Source organism: Sinocyclocheilus anshuiensis, unplaced genomic scaffold (genome assembly GCF_001515605.1).
Source record: "Sinocyclocheilus anshuiensis isolate Anshui unplaced genomic scaffold, SAMN03320099.WGS_v1.1 scaffold1289, whole genome shotgun sequence".
NCBI classification, from domain to species: Eukaryota; Metazoa; Chordata; class Actinopteri; order Cypriniformes; family Cyprinidae; genus Sinocyclocheilus; species Sinocyclocheilus anshuiensis.
The window spans coordinates 516,401-538,289 of NW_015549731.1; the positions used below are offsets into that span (position 1 = coordinate 516,401).

A 21,889-nucleotide genomic window follows, 5' to 3' on the forward strand; every position below is an offset into this window, starting at 1 on the left:
GTAGCTTTGGCAAGACTTCTTTCAAAAACATAAAAAAATATCGTAATTATTCCAAAGTTTTGACTGGTTGTGTAAATGCAAATAGTTGTCTTCAAATATATAAACATTGTGTCAACTTTTAGGAGTACATTGGAATATAAATGACCTCAAAGAGACAAGCCACAAAACACTCATTTGGATTTCCATATAAACAGGCCCTATGAAACAAACATCATTTCAGGATAACAGCGCTGACTCTTGCACCTAAAAGCTCTTGATTAAAGTTTCGTTGAGCAGGAGGTATCAATTCAGCAAGACGCATGTTTTTTTTTTCTCCCTTTTTCTCCTTGGCTTTTATTGCTTACTGATGCAGAATACTTAAAACTGCTGAGGTTGTTTTACTTCAGAACTCCCCCTTAGAAGATTTACAGTCTGTTAGAGGACACATTTACAATGTTTTCACCTCCAGATCAAGTGATTCACAACTCACAAGTTGCTCGGCTTTTTTATAAATTCCAAAGTAAACATCAGACTGGAATAAATAGGCTAGAGTTGTATTATTATTTAATCTTATATTCTGTCAGAACAGCAATGGCTACAAATTGTTCTAAGCAATCTGGGTTATTAGGCTGTATAGGAGTAGGCTAACGTTTTAACAGAGGCTAAATCGCTAAGAACAGGGACTTGTCTTTAGATCTGAGATATCGCTATTCCCTCGAGAGCGAGTGTTTAAGCACAGTTATTTAGGATTGAGGAGTGTTGCAAAACGGCATCAATTGTATTTCAACAGGCTTGATTGTAATAAAAAGGTGTGTTTGGTTAAGGATCTAGCAGTCAGAAATGCAGGATAAAGCATATGTGCTTCTTTTGCACATATTACCATATGCAAATGTGTGACAGAAATGCACCAATCAGCAAGTGCAATTGAAGGATTTACCTCTAGCAGGTGCATATGTGCTTTTGAAGCGTTCGACCGCAGCTGCAATCAAAGAAAGCCTTAGCCTAAATCCTGCATTTACTTTTTGAGGACAGATGTGTCTTCCTGCAGTTGCAGATCTTACGTCACTTAAAATTAAAGTGACATAAAATAATATGCTATATTACTTTTTAATATAAAATACTTGTAATTATTTAATTGTTTATGTGAAGTGACATGTATAAACTGTTTACTACAAGGATTAAATTCATCTTGCTGACACTCAACTACAGTAGGCTAACTGAAGAAATTGATCACGTGAGCTCCAATTCGCTCGTGTTTGCATAAAGAAAAAGTACTTTTCTCAACTTCTTCATGTCACAGGATACCGCCGCAGGTCGCCGGAAGTCGCCAGCTGAAAATAAATGAGTCCAGATGCTATTATTGGAAATATGGCTTTTGCACATAACCCTGCTATAGGATTAGAAGTAATTCACTTAGGGAATGCTACTTTTCATACATTACAGCATCAAGTGGAGCAGTCACCAGAGGTTGTTTCGCAGGCAGTGAACAGCGTAAAGGCCGTGTGACATTTTCCATGTGGAAATTTCGCCAGTCTTTTTCTTTACGTGCTGTGATGGATGTTTGAGAGCCTCGTAATTGCGGTTGTCATTTTCTCTCTATACCGTAGCCGCGCTGATACGAGCATTTTACCGTGAGGCGTAATGTATGCATTCCCCTGAGATCACTCGGACAACAGCTTTCTGAAACAGGTGAGGGAAGCCACTTACAAGTTGCCATGGAGATCTCTGAAAAAAACGGCCCTAATTCTAAGTCTTTTGTTTTCTATTCAAATATATTTAAATTTCCATCCTTTCAGTGACGTGTCGTGCATTTGTAAATGTAAGTGCTTTCCTTTTGTGAGGAAAGAGGACAGCGAGAGAGGGCTTAGCCTGCAAACTGTTCCTTCTCGAGGCGCTCTTGTAGAACATATCACCATATTTGATCTGAGATCTGAATGACAGCATTTTAAACGCGTGTGTTTGCATTTAGATTGGTGTTGTTGTGAGCTCGTATATGGCTGATATTGATGAAATGGAATATACTGATGTGTGTCATGGCTATAATTCGCATACTGAACATTTTATTCATTCTCTCCCTGGCTCGTTCTTAATGGAAGCAGAAGTGCTCAGCCTTTCCAAGAATTGTTTCTCCATCCTTCACTTTAAAATGCCAGACTCAACACACTAATAGTTCTCTGTCTTTTGAAAGGATTAGTTCACTTGCAGAATAAAAATTTCCTGATAATTTGCACACCACCATGTCATCCAAGATGTTTGTGTCTTTCTTCAGTCGCAAAGAAATTAAGGTCTTTGAGGAAAACATTCCAGGATTTCTTTCCATATAATGGACTTAAATGGTGGCCAATGGCTTGAAGGTCCAAATTGCAGTTTCAATGCAGCTTCAAAGGGCTCGACACGATCCCATCCGAGTAATAAGGGTCTTTAGCTTTATGATCGTTCACAAAAAAAATGCATTTTTAATCCACAAATGCTCATCTTGCACTAGCTTGACTCCACCCATTACATAATCACGTTGGAAGGTGCGGAAGTACCGGCCCAGTGTTTACAAAGCAAACGTGCAAAGAAAGTCAAACGCACTTTACAAAAAAAGGTAAAACAACGATGTCGGACGATTTTGAAGTTGGAGGAGAAATTGTTTCTCGCCCGACCCTAACTTTTTGAACCAGAGTATACAGATGAAGAGCTAACCGCATATGACCTTTCCAACGTGATTACGTAATGTGTGGATTTGTGCAAGACAAGCATTTGTGGTTAAAAAGTATATACATTTTTATTTATTTTTTTAGAAAATGACCGATCGTTTCGCTAGTTAAGGCCCTTATTACTCGGATGGGATCGTGTCGAGCCCTTTGAAGCTGCATTGAAACTGCAATTTAAACCATCAACCCGTTGGCCACCATTGAAGTCCATTATATGGAGAAAAATCCTGGAATGTTTTTCTTAATTTTTTTGCGACTGAAGACAGAAAGACATGAACATCTTGAATGACATGAGGGTGAGTAAATTATCAGGAACTTTTTATTCTGGAAGTGAACTAATCCTTTCATTTCCATTTGAAACAACATTTAGACAGACCTCTTTCATTTACACACAAATGTTAGAATGTTTTAGTTCTTTGAAAGCCGGTAATCATTTGTTTGTCCGTTTAATTTCCAATGATTTTGAGATATATTTTTTTCTTAAGACATTTTATCCATTGGACTGAGTTGTCTTAAACAGTTTTTTTTTTTTTATTTAAGTTTTCCTGGCATGACTAATCTTTAAAATATGTATTTAGTTATACACTGCTACTTCTAAATGGATGTAAATGGTGAAAAATTATGCCATCTACCAGCAGGGTTAACCGGATCAAGCTAACCTGTAGGGCTGTCAAAATGGCTGAAAAACTAAATTTGAATTTTGTACTTAAATATTATCAAAATTCGAATTATATTCTAATTAAAATGCATAATTTCAGTTAGGGTGAAGAAAAGCTTTTGGCTTCTCTTCTGAGGCCACAAGAGGGCGCATCAAGCAAAATATTACTAATGCACGTTTATTTAAAGCGTAAGATAACATGACTATCTGTGAAAAAAGTGCATAATGTTTAAAATAATGTTTATAAACCAGTTATAAATAATTAAGTTGCTTAAACAACTATAAACAAAACAGCATCATGTTTGTATGCATAGTTTAATACAAAGGGCGGAAAGCCAATCACACAAAGTAAATTTTTCATTTAAAAACATGAGATGCAGTGGGATGGGGAAAAAACCCGGCCATAAAGTCTCGATATATGTTTTTTTCTAAGTTAAACTTGCATTAATTTTACATGGCTTTCTAAACATGCGGCTCCTTTGTGCGATATGCGAGTGCAACGCTGATAGATGTCCCTCTAGAAAATGCGCGAAATATGTGTTTTGTGTGAACGGCTTGGTTTCAGTTTTGATGTAAACAAGATCTTCTCCGCATTGATGTTCTCTTTTTCCGCAGTATTTTTAATGAACAACGCAGCAGCGCCGCATCTAGTGGCTTCAACTGGATGGGCTAACAAAAACATTATAATGCAACGACATCGTCATCACATCTCGTGCGCCACTGATAAGGCTGCCTCCTTAACGCACAACTAAAATTCGAATGCAACATTTTTGCATTCGAATGTGGATTTTTATTTTAAATTCGACGAATATTCGAAATTCAAATTTGTTTTTTGACAGCCCTACTAACCTGTAAAAATCTTGACATCAACTACCCATCTGCATATGACTTATACATGGCAAAATAGCACAGTTTTGTAGCTTTTTTTTTTGACAGAAAGTCAAACCGTTCTGCAGAAACACCTCCAGGAATGAGCTTCAGAAATGACAAGGACGATGACTCACAGTAAATCACTGATTACATACTGTATTCCAAATATAAGACAGACGTCATTTTGACAGGTATGAATAAACTATGTGAGATCTGCCTGACTGATTACATGACTAAAACTATCCTCGCCTCTATGACAAGCATCATTTCAGATGTCTGAAATGATTAGACCGAACTGAAGAGAAAAGCCTCGGATGATAAAGTTAAGACTCAACCTAAATGAAGTCTCCACTCATATGAATAATAAAACTGTCTGCTTCTTCTCAGAATAATTATGCTCTTGAGGACTTACCAGCCATCTGAGACAGGTGAAATGCCATGAAGTCTTTGTTGAAGGAATCCCTGCTGGAAGCTTAAGGTGTTTAGGAAGTTGGCAGCTGGTTTCTAGCTGGTCCAAACTGACTGCAGACTGGATTGATCTGTTCCTCCTTACCTCTGTACAATTCAGTGTGTTAACTCTATCAAATACAATATGTCTCATAAACACTGACACATCTAGCTTTAAAGGGATAGTTCACCCAAAAATGAAAATTACCCCATGATTTACTCACCCTCAAGCCATCCTAGGTGTTTAGGACTTTCTTCTTTCAGATGAATACTGTTGGAGTTATATTATAAAATGTCCTGGCTCTTCCAAGCCTTATAATGGCAGTGAATGGGGGTCGACATTTTGAAGCAAACTAAAGTGTATCCATCTATCATATAAAGTACTCCACACGGCATGGGTGAACGGGTGGTAATATTCAATAGTCCAATAAAAGTCCAATAAACTGCGTCCATCCATCATAAAAAGTGCTCCACACAGCTCCGGGGGGTTAATAAAGGCCTCCTGAAGCAAATTGATGGGTTTGTGTAAGAAAAATATAGATATTTAAAACTTTATAAACCATACGTTCACGAGAGAGTCACCTTCCAGCGGATGACGTAGGACGTAGGCGTAGCGTCCAATAAACTGCCATTTACTGCCATTATAAAACTTGGAAGAGCCAGGACATTTTTTAAATATAACTCTGATTGTATTCGTCTGAAAGAATAAAGTCATATTCACCTAGGATGCCTTGAGGGTGAGTAAATCATGGGGTAATTTTCATTTTTGGGTGAACTATCCTTTTAAGATATAATTGAGAAAACATCTCGAACTATTTCATTACACTTTAGGTGACAAAGCTGACGTACAGTTGTGACAGAAAATATCAACCAAAGCCTAAAACTCACCAGAGGATGTGTGGCCTTGTTGGAGGTTAAGTTTAAGTTTAAGTATTTAAAGTATTTAAGTACAATAAGTTTAAGTATTATTGTGCCATCTCAAAGAGACACAAAATCATTTTCACTGACTTTTTCATTAACTGTTCCCTCCTGGTGGAATGACCTGCCCAAATCAATCCGAGTCCTTAACCATCTTCAAGGAACGACTAAAAACACATCTGTTCCACCTTTATTTGACCCTCCAACTCTAGCACTTTCTATTCTATTTTAATTCTACTTTATCTATATTTATCTTCTTTTTTTTTTCTTTAAAAAAAACAAACAAACAAACAAACAAAACAAAACAAACAAACACTAGCTATATATTTTTTCTATTCTCTGCTAAATGACTAAATGTAAATGTAAATGTAAGTTTGGAAAGAGGACCTTCAGGATCACGGCTGCCCTTGATATTGCCTGCTTTTATAAAAGTTTTCAATAATATCTGACTGTGTTGAAATGTGAGGGCACAGCTTTAAACTTACAAAAGATATGTATTTTAACAACTTCTTACCATCACAATGTTGCCAAGAAAACATAATAAATAATAGTCAAGATAAGTGACTTTCCTTACATAAATAAGCAAAATTGTTGTTTATTTGTTTATGGACTGGAAAAAAGTTCAAAAACACAGTAAACAAAGGTAAACTATAACTTCCTGCAAAGGACGTATTTTCAAAAATGCCATTCTTTTAAAAAAAGAAACAAAATGTTACAAAACATAGACAACTCTAAATCAATAAATAAATCCCTCTCAGGAATGGAAAAAGCATGCATGTATGCACCATTCAAGTGGGGAGGCTCTGGAAAAGGCAGAAACACAGGATGAAATGAGAAACAAACTTTACATTATGTATAGGGTGGAGGTTTGACAGCTGCCAAGCTAGCAAGCCAAAATGTCTGACTATTCTGGAAAAAGGCCATTAAATGCAACCGCCTTAATGAAAAACAAGCCCAAAATTACTTATAAGAGGATGAAATGCAGGGATATGTTTTGTTTTCTCAAAAAAAAAAAACTGATTTGTAATGTTTATGTGATGTCTGAAAAAGGCTGGTATTGACCTTTTCTTGAGTACAAAAAGAATAAAAGTGCTGGAAGGTGAATATTGTAGTAAATTATGAGATTTAAAATAAAATATCCCAAACAATATCACTCTAAATGAAATAAGGTGGACAAAACACACATTCAATTGCCCATCATAACATGACACTTTTATTACAGGACACTGAGGCAAATCAACAGATATAACAACAAATGTATTCACAAATTTTGGAGCATTTCAGGTTTCACAGTAGACTAACACTAAGTCCTGATTTAAACCCATTAAATACTATTATTCTAGGATAACAGAGTCAACTGTGCCTTGTGCTTTTCAAACCTGTGTCCTGGATTGAGACCATATCATATCTCAAACCGGCATTTACAGAATGTTGTGCTTTAAACGTGCGCAGAACACCATACACATCAATTAGAGGGCAATCACCTAATATCTCTCAAACACAAGTCTTTATGGAGATGGAAATGCACTGTGAATGCTCACTGACATTTGATATGCCGCCTACGGCAGATGGAAAGATCACTCCCCGAGTCTGGAATGACGCACTGCTATAAACAATATCTTGGAACCATTTTCAGCATGTGGATTAAGCTACTGGCTCAACGCCATAGATATTTTCATTTAAAAATAAATCTTGCTAGGCTCAAACTTAGATTAATCTGTCTCAAAAAGATCAATTCTTAAAGATGATTTCACATTAAGGTTTCGCACTGAGACAAACTGTAAGGGAACCAACCGTGGGCATGCATCTTTGGAGGTCAACTCCAGGCCTTCTCCATAATCCAGCTCTGGAACCAACAATAGGCTTAATATGAATAATTTGTAGCAACACACTTCCTTGTTTTCCTTATTTTTTGTGATTCCAAATCCAGTTATTTTGCAAATGGCTCTTTAGAAATTGACATTAAGAAAAGTATGCGCACACATATGGACAGAAGCACACACACACACACACAATCAAACACTTTAGAAAATGAATGGCACAAAACAAAAATTCATAGCAAAAGACAATGGACAATAGGCATCAGTCAGAGAAACCTCACACAGGGAAGAACCAGTGCCGAGATGATGTTCATAGTAGCCCATCATATAAATGCAATAATTAGGTCATTTAAAGGGATGGAATGAGAAGATAATTTATTCATTATATTATATATCTGTCCTCATTTTACGCTGCTAATATAAAATCCCTATATCCCCTTATATTCCAGTTAGGATTTTAGATTATGAGCAACTCATTCATTGTACCTTCCAATTCTAGCTTGATGATTCTCAGCAAATATACAGCTGTATGTTTATATATTTAGATATATTGTATAGAATTATATTAGGGCTGTCAGTTTAACATCCATATAGTATAATTTATTCCAATAAATTAACACAATTAATGTGACACAAGACTTAAAACAGTTTTGAATGTGACACATAATGAAAAAACAGATATGACACAAGAAATGATGCAACGTCCAAAGACATCCATACAGCTTGTGAACATAAACCAAAAATTAAGCAATGGTGTATATGGAAGTGTCCTATGTGAACAGCCCAAGACTGATAGACTTGACTGTTTTTTTTTTTTTTTTAGCAAATGCTGATATATATGTGATTAATTGCAATTTGATGTAGTGCTCGACCGATATATCGCCAAGGCCGATATATCGGCCGATATATCGGCCGATATTTGCCATTTTTCAAATATCGGTATCGGCCTATGCGTTCGTAGCGGTACTTTTATTTTGATGGCGCTGAGAATGAACACACAGTGCTCACATTATCCCTCTTGTTCGCTGTCCTCGTTAACATTTGTGTCGACGGACAGAAGTCTGTCTAATAATCAGATAGAACTGTTAAACCAAGGAATTAAAATGTATACAAAAAAGTATTATAACGACTGCTTTTATATTGTTAGTAATAGAAAGGAAAACATTACAATACTTTCTCGTTTGCTGTCAGCATTCAGCAAATACGCATTTATATAATTTAAACAAATCTTTGAATGACTAACGAACATCTAATTTCAAAAACCTTGCAAACTTAGTCGAATCCAGCTGTGAGATCTTATGAAGTGTGCATTTGTATCCTGCATGATTGCATGTTCTCTGCGTGACGGTCGGTCCGTGTGAATTGAATGCGGACAGGAGGAGAGTTCAGCTTCACTGAGATGCGCGATCGACAAACTTTAAACTCGTGATTTCAAATTATGCTGTACTTCATGCTTTTGCCCAATGTCATATTCATATCACACATACTGGTAAAAAAAATTTGTATAGCCTGAATGCACTGTAAGTCGCTTTGGATAAAAGCGTCTGCTAGTGCACACAAAACTTCCCAGAATACTGAGTGACCTGTTGGTTACAGTGTTTACTTCCTTTTTAATTATATTTTTATTAAATATTTGTTTATTTGTGAAAAATAAAGCATGTTTATTTTACACATTTATCTTTTAATCCATTTTCAAATGATTTAAAATTTCTTAAATATAAAATAAATAAATAAAATTATATCGGCTTTATATCGGCCATCGGCCACCCTGCTTTCCAAGATATCGGCATCGACTAGTTTATATTTTTATTAAATATTTGTTTATTTGTGAAAAATAAAGCATGTTTATTTTACACATTTATCTTTTAATCCATTTTCAAATGATTTAAAATTTCTTAAATATAAAATAAATAAATAAAATTATATCGGCTTTATATCGGCCATCGGCCACCCTGCTTTCCAAGATATCGGCATCGGCATCGGCTGCCAAAAAACCAATATTGGTCGACCACTAATTTGATGAACATTTTAAATTGTTTGGTAGCCCTAATATATGTACGCAAAAGACATACCATTTCATCTACAACTAAATTAATCTCCGAAACTAAGTTTGGTAAAGACAACCGTGTTTACATTAAATCTGTGTCATTTGTATAGAACCAAACTGAACAATTAGTTAATGCACAGTGACACCTCTCTTTTGGACACAACAAGGATTTACTTCTTCTCCCACTTATCTTTGGCAACATCACCAAAGATAGCCAGGCTGCCTGTCAGTTTAATAGTTTATAGAGATATACTATGAGCCCTATTTGCAGACCTTCTGGACAGCTGAAAGGTTTATTTAGGTGACTCTGGATGGAATGGCTTTTCATTGAAACATTCTCCACCACCACTTTGGTAGGTTTTGGTAGTCTAGTTCAAAGATATGAATGGTGCTATCAATCTGAACAAAAACGGAGCAAAGTGGAACATGTTTCATTGGCTCAAGTTCTTTCTTTCTCTTTTCTGATACTCAGTTGTTTGGTTTCTCAGTGTGAATCAAGGCCTTTGAGGGCTTTAAAGTCTGTTGGGCAATCTATTGTGCGAGATTGTGAATCGGTTGGATAGTTTAAACCAGTTGCCTATGCTGAGTTTTCTTTATAGGTCGTATTTCTGAAGCAGTTCTGACTGCCACTGCCGTTTGCGCTCTGGGAACGCCGGAGGGATCTTGATCTTTCGGAAATCTCGGATACACTGTTTCATTTCCTCCTCCACGCTGGGCCTCTCCAGAGTCTTCCTCCGGGTCAGACCGCTTCCCCCACCATCCCGCGGACCAACCCCGCTAGTGAGGGACTGGAACAGCTCACTGTTCCGCCTCTTATCCGGCATCTCCATCCACTGCACCGAAGAACCTTTCTTGGACGGTCGACCCAGAGTAAGAGTGCTCGGAGGTCGAGATACAGAGTGCAAGGCGCCACACGGAGCCAGCGAGCCCCCAACAACCTCACCACGTGACACCATGATGGGACCCCCGTCCTGGGGAGACGTGGCCTCTGAGTGGGTCTCGGAGCTGGATGTGGAGAGCTCGTTCAACGAGGCTCCACTCTCGCTGGCCTTATCCAGCAGTTTCTCAGACTTGGGCTCCTCACGCTCCAGTTTAGGGGATGCTGACTTGCACACAGGTCCTGGTGGATAGATAAAGAAAAATTAGCTGATAAAACAATATAAACCCTTAGAGGCCAATGTCAAAGTCCCACAGACTGAACTGATGAAATGCTTAGCTCCTTTGTGTTAGTGTTTGCAATAAATCACAAAATATCCATTGCTTCTTCTCTTTTCATGCATACACTGCAAAAAATATCCAAACATCCTTAAAAAAAAGATATGTTTACTTGATGAGCAAAACATTGCATCAGGACTTGCTTTTTAAATCAAACTAAATTTAGGCTTACAACAAGAAAAAAAATGCCAGCAGCACAGCACAGACCAACGTTCTTCAAAATATCTTCTTTGGTGTTCAACAAAATAGAGACACTCATATAGGTTTGAACAACTTCAAGGGTGAACTATCCCTTTAAGTAAAGAAAACTGAATTAACTAATGGTTCTTCCAATACCTAGTGAGCTGCCTACATAGCATCCTAAATTAAATGTAACATCGTTAGTGACCAATTAGGAACATTCTACATATGTAGCATCACAAATGATTTTCAATAGAGCTTGCTGTTGAAGAGGTACACTATGTGGCATTTCATTCAGTACAGGTATACGTGTTTTAATTCACAACACAACCCTTACTGCATTCCCTCTTAACCATAGATTTAAGGAGCCTGTGAGAGGATGTCATGCATGTATTTTGAGATAGAGGGGTTCTCAGTCATGTAATTCAGCCTCAAGCGAAACACCAACGAGCCTGGGTACAGGTCAAAAACATGGAAATGTGGTCCATAAATGGTAACTGACTGCATTTCAGTGCAATATCAAGGACTCAGTGGTGATTACACACATAAGAGATATGTTCAGAGGATAAGAAAGCGGTTTACACTGTACAGATTAAGACAAGTCACAATGTCTTAATTCCCCCAGAAGTCCCTTGCTGTCCACGCTTCAAAGTTCTTTGAGATATAGCTTTTATTTTCTCTGTCTGCAAAAGAGAAAATTTGGCTTATTTTGAAATAAAAAATGAAGCTTTACAAATGGCCAACACAAGTAACTCAACTAACTACATCTAATCTTGTCTATTATCTCTGTATTAGGTCATAATGATGAAATAATACATTTTTGCAGAGAATCAAGAGCCAGCTGTAACTGCACGCTTCAGCAAGTCTCTTAATGTGATGCAGAGGAGCTGCTAATTGGTGATTAAACATGGAAATGCAGGCGAAGCTGAAAACAAAGACTCCATCAGTCGCTTTTCAGGACACAGATCATTGAAGGAGACCCTCTGGGAACAGGACACCTGACCATTGGCTGGAAACAGATCCCAGACCAGCAGATCTTTCGGAAACTGACCAAGGTGGCATAAAACTAACTGCACATCACGGTAAAACGGAAATGTATAAATCCAGTAAGTTAAGCTCGACCATCAGTTTTAACTTGTCCCTTCTTTCCTTAAATGAACGGCAAAAATCTGGGTTACAGTGAGACACTTACAATGGAAGAAAATCAATCCATACATGTTGAAATGCACAAGATTTCAATATTATAGCCACTAACCTTTTCTGTGTTAAATTATACTGAACAAAATTATAAACGCAACACTTTTGTTTTTGCCCCCATTTTTCATGAGCTGAACTCAAAGATCTAAGACTTTTTCTATGTACACAAAAGGCCTATTTCTCTCAAATATTGTTCACAAATCTGTCTAAATCTGTGTTAGTGAGCACTTCTCCTTTGCCGAGATAATCCATCCACCTCACAGGTGTGGCATATCAAGATGCTGATTAGACAGCATGATTATTGCACAGGTGTGCCTTAGGCTGGCCACAATAAAATGCCACTCTAAGATGTGCAGTTTTATCACACAGCACAATGCCACAAATGTCACAAGTTTTGAGGGAGCGTGCAATTAATTGGCATGCTTACTGCAGGAATGTCCATCAGAGCTGTTGCCCGTTAATTGAATGTTAATTTCTCTACCATAAGCCAGCTCCAAAGGCGTTTCAGAGAATTTGACAGTACATCCAACCGGCCTTTAAAAAATTTGTTGCCATGCTAGCATAAAGCCTAAAACCTCAACAATTATGATTTAGACAGATTTACAGCTCAAATAACAAAGTGCTTTAAAAAAAAATCAATTCTTTTAATTTATTATTTACATTTATTATTTACATCCACCAAAAATTGGCCCTATTTTTTCTTTCTTTTTTTTGGGGTAACAATCATTATGCCAGCAGACAGAACTTGTTATCTTCCTTTAAAAGTGTGTAAATTTTGTGACACTCATGCAACAGAATAGGGAAAATAAATGACTCATACACACTGATTACTTATAGTTGTCTCTGCATATTCAGGTGAGGTGGGAAATAACATTGTAAAAATCTCAAACTTTTAAAGGTGCACTTGTGTTGTCAGATCTTACAAGAAAAGGAAGCAAACTGCAGTGAACTGGAAAAAAAAACACCCCGAAATGACTGACTCGGGACATCGAAAGAAGGTGAGAATAGAAATGAGGGTAGAACGAGGGGAATGCCAATGTATATAAGCAACTTTAGCAAAAAAAAATTCAGTATTATTATATAAGCTTACATGACAATGCTAAGGTGCTTTAATAATCATTTCCTCAATAAAACTCTTTACCCCTTGTAGACTTGTTTGCTATTATATAAAATAAAACCTCAATAAAATAACTCTTGTAAAATAAAAACACTTGACATATCACACCGGGTCACTATTTATTTAGCAAAAATAAATCCAATATGGAAAAGCCATGTGTGACAAATTCAGGACACCCTATGATTCAGTTGCTTGTAGATCTACTTTTAGCAGCAATAACTTGAAGTAATCATTTTCTGTATGACTTTATCATTCTCTCACATTGTTCTGGAGGAGTTTTGGCCCACTCTTCTTTACAACGTTGCTCCAGTTTATTGAGGTTTGTGGTCATTTGTTAATGCACAGATTTCCCCAGCATTTCAGTCAGGATGAGGTCTAGACTTTGACTGAACTGCTGCAACCCCTTGATTCTTTTCTTTTTGCAGCCGTTCTGTTGTAGATTTGCTGGTGTGCTTGGGATCATTGTCCTGTTGCATGACCCAATCTTGGCCAAGCTTTAGCTGTTGGAGGGATGGCCTCACATTTGACTCTGGAATACTTTGGTATACAGAGGAGTTCATGGTCGACTCAATGACTATGAGGTGCCCAGTTCCTGTGGCTACAAGACAAGCCCAAAAGCATCAGCCCTCCACCAGCATGTGTGACTTTTGGTATGAGGTGTTTGTGCTATGCTCTTTTTTCTTTCACCAAACGTAGCACTGTTCATTATGGCCAAACATCTCCACTTTGGTCTTGTCTGTTCAAAGGTCATTGTTTTAGAAAAACATTTTTTTTTCTGGAAAGATTGGTGTCTGTCTTGAATGTCTTCCACTTGTGAATAATCTTCCTCACTGTGGAATGATGGACTGCACCAGAAGGCTCCAGACCAGCAAACCAGCCAAAACTTCTGCTTTTATAGAGGTGCTCACACTTGCTGATGATCAGACCAATCAAAGGTATTTGATTAGCAGTGCCTGACTGTTACTTACCCTCTTAATTCCCATGTTAACAGTAAGGGTGTCCTTAGTTTGTCACACATGGCTTTTCCAGTTTGGCCTAGTTTTTGTTAAATATATAATGACAGAGTGTGATATGTCATGTGTTGTTGTTCATCTGAGGTTTAACTGTCCAAATTTTAAGCCCTGCCAAGGACCAGATGATTTTTTATTATGTCCTGATACGGAAAACCATGGAATTCAATAGGATGTCCTTTCTTTTTCACATGACTGTATATATGTACTGTTTTTTACTACAGTAAAGTATGAAAAGGGACCCAAACCTAAAGACCAGAATATAGGAACTTGAAGACAATCTCTTTTGTCTTGGGTCTATAAGCAACCACCTAGCAACCACTCTCATTTTCGTCAGAAACAATGAAGTGATAGTTCGGTTAAAAACATATGTTATAAACCTGAGCCTGTTGAGTAAACCAACTGATGGGCTAAAAACCTAATTTGCACCATAATCGACCGTCAGAGGACCACATGCAACCTTCATGCTGTAAATTGCATAGCTGCGTATCTGAAGCAGCGGCATATCCATTTGCTGAGGTCAAGGGGCCTCAGATGCAGCTGTAGAGAGTGCAGCGGGACCTTATTGAACTCAACACTACTCTACCCTGCCATTCTGAATTAGCATGAGCGCTGTCTACAGGCCTGGAACGTTCCAGAACGTCCTCCGTTTTTAGCCATTTTAGGTTGAACGGCCCATTGTGAAGTCATTCTGTGTGAATGGGTGTTTTAAAATGAATATCCTGCCATTGAATAACATATGGTGAGCTGATCATTAAGGCACATGTGGCGAGATGGAGGCATTTTAACAGTCTGTTCATCCTACTTGCTCCTGTTGCTTCATAATCTCTACAACAGCAATAACCATCAGGGTCTGCAGCAAACGAGCTAGCTGGGCTAATGAATGGCTTCAAATCACACACACAGACTTCCCATCTCACTTAAAAAACAATTACACATGTAGATCCACAGATTAGCTCTTACTGGTGTGCCTTTCCCATGTGCGGCCTGAAGGAAAACAGTAATAGCTTATCTACTTTGAGTAAATACAGTCTATATCAAACTGTCATTGGGTTAATGAAATGCATAAGAACACATAAATAAGCAGAGGTAATAACTGTTCCGGCTCTACAGGCGAAAAAACGTCCCATCGTAAAACATCTCCAAACCAGGCCATGAGCTGTGACATATGGAGGTCAGACTGATAAATCATGGAAGAGGAGGTAAAATACTAAAACTGCTATCCCATAACATACAATTGTGTAATTTGAGGATGCAACGTCTTGATCTGAGATCAATAAGTTTAGTAGCAGAAATGGATTTGAATGTACTCTAAATATTACAATATAAGCCTCTGTTACTATATTGCACTATATTGTATTCAAATTTAAAGTTTACCATGCTGGAAATAAAGAACCCAGGTGAAAAAGACGTAGTATTAAATGTATTAAAAATATACTTGAAATTCAAGTAGTATGTTTATAATACATTTGTATTCCCGACATGCTTATTTGAAGTGCAATAAAAATATATTGAATTGCATTTTAATATATTTCTAAAAAGTATACTAGAAGTACTTTTGTATTAAATATATGCTTAGTTATACTTCTAAGAAATATGCTAAACAAAGTATGTCTGAAAAAGCACAATTTAAATATAGTTCTTTTTCACCTAGGAAGTCAGTGTTATTTCTCTGAGTAAGTTATGATGCATGTATTTTATTTCCTGATTAAGCAACATCTATTTCAGACTCTACAAGACAGCGCATACTAGATTTATTAGAATTAAGTTTCCATAGGAGTAAGTGTTATGCATATGTTGCTGAATTAATTATTATTTTAAACAACATTTAAATCATTAACTGCTTCAAAATGCACGCTGCTAACAAAATCATTGCTGAAACATTTGCAGTTAGCCTACTGTACCACTAACAACAAAATTACAACACAACATACATAAACACAACTAGGATAATTAACGTATTTTTTTGTAATGAATATGAACTTTAACCATTTACATGTTTAGCACTGTTGCATTGTAAGCATGTACAGGGAGACTTTTTTTCATTTAAATCGTACAATTTCCTATTAATTCAATAGAATGTTTGGGAATACTAGGGAATGCCAATATGGCCGTGTGCTGGCTTCACTTTTTGACATCATGAGCAATCCAGTTCTCTATATAAGAGGCAGTAACACTTTTAAAAAGCCTAAAAGCCTGTAATTATATACAATATATATTTACATTTTTTAAATATTAAAAGTTAAACTAACACCATTTAACATATAATTAACAAACTTACAATGAAGAATAATATTTTTACCTAAGAAATAATGGTAGAAATGTCCAAAAGCTTTTTGTAGCCAGGATTTTAAGGTTTATGTCCATAAAGACATTGTTTTTAAAAAATAAATAAATCCCAAGGAACATGCATTGAAATATTGGAATAAAAAAGTGTGACAACTAACCTCAGCCCCCCCTACACACACACAGACACACACACACACACACACACACACTGGGTATAGAAAATAATCTCCTCCTTTAAAATAATCATATTTTGTTGCTTTGCAGCAGCCTGAAATAAAAACGGATGGACACCATTTTTTGTTTTAAAGCAGAAGGTGGTTTAACAACACTGACAAAAGGGGGAGATCCTTTTCCAACTGAGTGATTCTGTTATTTATTTATTTAGTTATTTTCTGATATGTTGGTGTTATATCTTTCACTTGGATGTTATAAGTTGCACTGATTAAATAAAGCTGGATAAAACAAAAACTGTACGCCTTCATTTCAGGCTGCAAAGCAAGAAAATGTGATTATTTTAAAGGGGGGTGATTCTTTTCTATACCCACTGTATATATAATCATCATAAAAATATTAATCATAAAAACTAAACAAATATGCCAAATGCTTCTTGTACTAATGTGAAACCACACACATTAAGGTTTGATAATGACTGCTGGAAATGTTAATTATCCTCCCAGCTGCCAGAATGCTGTTGGCAGAGAGACACAGGTTTATCCCTCATTCTGCCCTTGTGAAATAAAGACCAATTAGCATTGGCAGAGACACGAGCCGCTTTAGAAGGCTCCTTTCTTTTGAGAAGGATTCTGACAACTCATTCAGCTCTCATAATGGACAGTTATTCCAATATGTTGAGTGAAGTTGCTCTTTTTTTAAATTACTGGGATAGAACAGTCCCACCAGAATCTAGCAATATTTATTATTGCAGCTCAAAATGAAAATTTGCATAATTCAATACTGTAGCAATAAAATGTGTGTGGAAATGTGTGTGTGTGTGTGTATGTATATGTATATATATATATATATATATATATATTAATGTGTGTGTGTGTGTGTATATATATATATAGTATTTTAAACATATTCTGATTCATATATTTAGATGCAATATTAAAAATATATAATTAAATAGTATACATGCATTATTATAGTATATATTTAAAATTATTATTTTTAACATTCTTATTGATACTTTCTGATACAATATATACAGTATATACTATATATATATATATTTCCCCCAAATGTGCATGTATCAATCTGATACTAATGTAAAAGCATTAGGGATGCCACACAAACTTTTAGCAATTGCTGAAAGATTTCAGAGTCGAGGAATGAAACTCTCCCTGTGCGCATCTGTTTAGCATTTCTCAGCGGTGCCAGGCCGCTACAACTGAACGCACCCTGACCTTTGCCTGGGGAGAATGGATTATTGGAGAGAGAAAGAGACGAGGGGGGAAAAATAACCGACAAGTTGAACACAATGCTGATATATCATTGAGATGCATGGAACATTTCTGCAGAAGGAATAGAAAAAGATTGAAAGGAAGCAAAAATCCGATAGGGATTTCAATAAGGCCATAATCCCACAGGGGGAAACACAGGATTACAAGAGTCTAGCCATCAACCGGGAGGCCAAACAGCAGGGCATGAGAACTACAGGAAGTAACCTTCAGGACTGACTCATACTGATAGAAATATGTTTAGGTGGTGATAATGCAATAGATTGGCGTAGGTTATGATATAATCGTGATGACTGTGATAAAATTAGCCAATCAGATTGTGTTGCACTTGAAGCAGGAAACAGCCTGTGCTTTATCTAGATGTCATTGTGAAGCTGATAATGCCAGAAGGACTGTAACAAAATATATGGTAATTAAGATTCCATGCAATAAAATGTCCACTCTCTTCTCCTATACTGGCAAGGCAAATATGTATCACTATTACTGTATGAAATGGATAAGGTATGAGGATTTAAACAACCCCCTAAATCTAGATTTAAATATTGGAGCTCAACTCATCCTGCACCATTTGTGCTAAGTAACCACATTTGCACTGCCATAGCTGCTACCCAGGGGCCAGTTGCATAAACACAGTCACTTTGTTAAGACTGTGTCTTAAGAACTAGTTTGACTAACTAGCAAGTTAGTTAACCAAGTGGTAATCTTACTTTTCGGATTCAAATCAGACCAATCTATGTTTTTATGTAACCGACTTTAAAAAGTTATGACTAATCTTGCAGAAAAACATCAGATGACTAACTTGAATACTCTTTTAGTTTATGCAACCGGCCACAAAATACCCTAACAACTCCATAGAAACATGCTTAAAGCCTTTAGAACACTTTGGAAACTGCAGCGTAACTCCTTAACAACCACCCAAAACATCCCAGCTTCATGGTAGTGACTTTTGCATGGACAACCACCACTGTAGGCTAATTTGAATGCATTTATAAGCTGCAAAGTTAGCCAAAAGATACCTACTGGTGAAAATACATCCAATAACTTTAAAAAAAAATCATTCTAAATGTAAAAGAATAGCATAGTCAATGCCACAACTATAATGATCACTTTCAAAGGGTTTTTTTTTTTTTTTCAGCTGATGAACCGATAACGACACAGAGAAATTAAACTGTTGGAATCATTTTCAGAATGATTTTTTTTTCAGCTGATGAACGATAAAAACATGGACAGCCAATCAGAATCCATCCCGCTTTAACGAGCTTGAGCATTTAAAGCAGCAGACGACAAAACTGCAGTGCATGCTTATAATAAACCAAAAGTTATCATCTGTTGGTATGAACGCTATATTGTTATCATTATAGTTATCTATCTGTCATTGTTCTTGGTCAGATTGGGCCTTGTAACGATAATGACACAGAGAAACTATATAGTTGGACATTGAACATAAACATTTTTCAGCCAATCAGAATCCATTCATAATGAACAGAACGTTATTGTCCATTGGTGTGGTTGCTAATATCGTTATAGTTATAGTTCTTGTTGTGAACGGGCCCTTAAACCTCACTACAATTAACTTCATAACCTGTACAGAGAAGCAGCAGATGTCCTCACATGCATCAGTTTCTCTGGGGGCCGAACCGTGTCCTAGAAATAATTAGCATGAAAACATTGTAAACATATTGTGTGTGCTCATGTTTCCACCACAACCACTGTCATAGAAATCTCTCCATCCTCTCTCTACTCTAACTCTCATTTTCTCTTGCAAACCTCAAAGGAGAAAAGCGTTTATTTCTGATGAGATATTTTGGTTGACACAGATGCCCATGATTTACGCTTTTCAGTTTCATCTGCCTCGCTAAGCATGATGGAACAAACTGTAAATAATACAACTACGGCATCTAGTTTTCACTTTCTTTTTATAACAGTACATTGCGATGGCTCTATTGCCTGAAATGGATATAATATGATGAAATTTTAGTTCACTCACGCACAGACGGGTTCTGATCAAACAGCAGGGAAAAAACAATGCTAAATGCAAATAATAAAAAGCAACTCACCATATGATTGTACATAGAGATGATGCAAAAATAAACAGGATCATAAAATGCTCCCCATATCTTTTGATGATGTCAAAGGTTACGCATCCAATCACACTATATTTTTAAGAAGATGAAATACTCCAAGGCACTCATGTGGTAAAAGTAAAAAGCCTTTAATTTACTGAGCTAAATCATTAACATTTTTAAAAGTGCAGATCTACGAATTTCGGCCTACTATACTATATTTCTATACTATATATACTACACTATATATTTGTGCAAATTTATGTCAAGCTCAAATAAGACAAAAATAGTTACAAATCTCCCAAACAAAGCAATTATTATTATTTTTTTTTTTTACATATTTTGCCATATTGAAATCTATTAATCAGCACACAGCTGATTTCACCACAGCAGATTATGTGCTATTTGAATAAAGAAAGAAATTACAGTTACTGAACTAAATTTTTCACATTAGTTTTAGAGAAAGTTTAACACATTTAAAAGTAAAAGTTTTTCATCCCTCTAAACAGAAATTAAAGTGGATAAAAACATCTTTCAGATGCATAAAACAATGCATGTAAATAATAATAATAATAATAATAATAATAATAATAATAATAATAATAATAATAATAATAATAATAATAATAATAATAATAATAATAATAATAATAATAATAATAATAATAATAATAATTAAACATTAAGCTTAGTTCCCACAATAAACAAACTGTAAAAAAAAACATCAATATAACCTAAGCATTTTTCTTATTGTATTTTTCTTAGGCTTGCGGCCAACCCCATTTAATGCCAGCTTCAAGGAAGATTGAAAACAAGAAAGATGAAAAACAGGGAACACAACAGGAAACACAACTCCACCATCATTTGATCCACTCCATGGCTTCACACAGAAATGAAGAGGGAATTTACAAGGACTCAAATCTAATTGACGACCATTTCACATTAGTTTTAGAGAAAGTTTAACACATTTAAAAGTAAAAGTTTTTCATCCCTCTAAACAGAAATTAAAGTGGATAAAAACATCTTTCAGATGCATAAAACAATGCATGTAAATAATAATAATAATAATAATAATAATAATAATTAAACATTAAGCTTAGTTCCCACAATAAACAAACTGTAAAAAAAAACATCAATATAACCTAAGCATTTTTCTTATTGTATTTTTCTTAGGCTTGCGGCCAACCCCATTTAATGCCAGCTTCAAGGAAGATTGAAAACAAGAAAGATGAAAAACAGGGAACACAACAGGAAACACAACTCCACCATCATTTGATCCACTCCATGGCTTCACACAGAAATGAAGAGGGAATTTACAAGGACTCAAATCTAATTGACGACCATCTGGACAACATTACAGAGTCTGTAGAACAAATTTACAATCAACAATTAATGAAGTAAAGATATGAAACAGAAGGACTTTGAAATTGCTGTAGGGGATGTCTGTAACAATTGTGCACAATAAGGCCAGGAAAATGTATTGAAAAACTGGGGCATCTGACTGCCTGTCTGTTTGATTTTGGCAATAGAGGTATATTTTAAAACGAAAAAAAATATTTTATTCAATATATATCTTTACAAAATGTCTTTACAGGTTTACAAAATGATTTTTCAGAGATCAGAGGATCTATCATTTTGACCAAACAGCCATTGTTATCAAGTAAATTCAGAATAAAAGATATAATGTAAAATTTACATTAAATTAACAGAAAAATTTATAATTTACAGTACATACTCTACTACATTATTTACCAACATATACAGAAAGTCCAAACAATCTATTATCATTTTGACTTCTCCAATAATATCAGTTATATTATACTATTTCCAGGTATAAACGAGATTTTAAATTACAGATTTTCAATGCACTCTCAGACTTTGGGAACCCAATGTATGTTTACAGAAACATTTCATTTTTGA

The 21,889-nt window shown here is 35.9% G+C and overlaps 1 protein-coding gene and 1 long non-coding RNA gene across 3 annotated transcripts in view; both read right to left on the reverse strand.

Moving 5' to 3' along the window:
* Nucleotides 1-1,181: 1,181 nt before the first annotated feature.
* Nucleotides 1,182-5,575, reverse strand: LOC107660823 (uncharacterized). Of its 2 annotated transcripts, none has more exons than XR_001631047.1 (3): nt 5,542-5,575; nt 4,619-4,784; nt 1,182-1,310 (listed from the first exon to the last, which is right to left on the reverse strand). It is a non-coding gene; the product is annotated as an uncharacterized LOC107660823 (long non-coding RNA). The 2 variants fall into 2 exon arrangements; XR_001631048.1 differs by lacking the exon at nt 1,182-1,310 and adding an exon at nt 1,534-1,659.
* Nucleotides 5,576-9,664: 4,089 nt separating this feature from the next.
* LOC107660816 (BTB/POZ domain-containing protein KCTD8) overlaps nt 9,665-21,889 on the reverse strand; it is a 32,951-nt gene continuing 20,726 nt past the window's right edge. Inside the window, exon 2 of the mRNA XM_016450237.1 lies at nt 9,665-10,558. Within this exon, the coding sequence (XP_016305723.1) occupies nt 10,032-10,558 (527 nt within the window). The 3' untranslated portion in view covers nt 9,665-10,031. The remainder of the gene's footprint in view (nt 10,559-21,889) is intronic.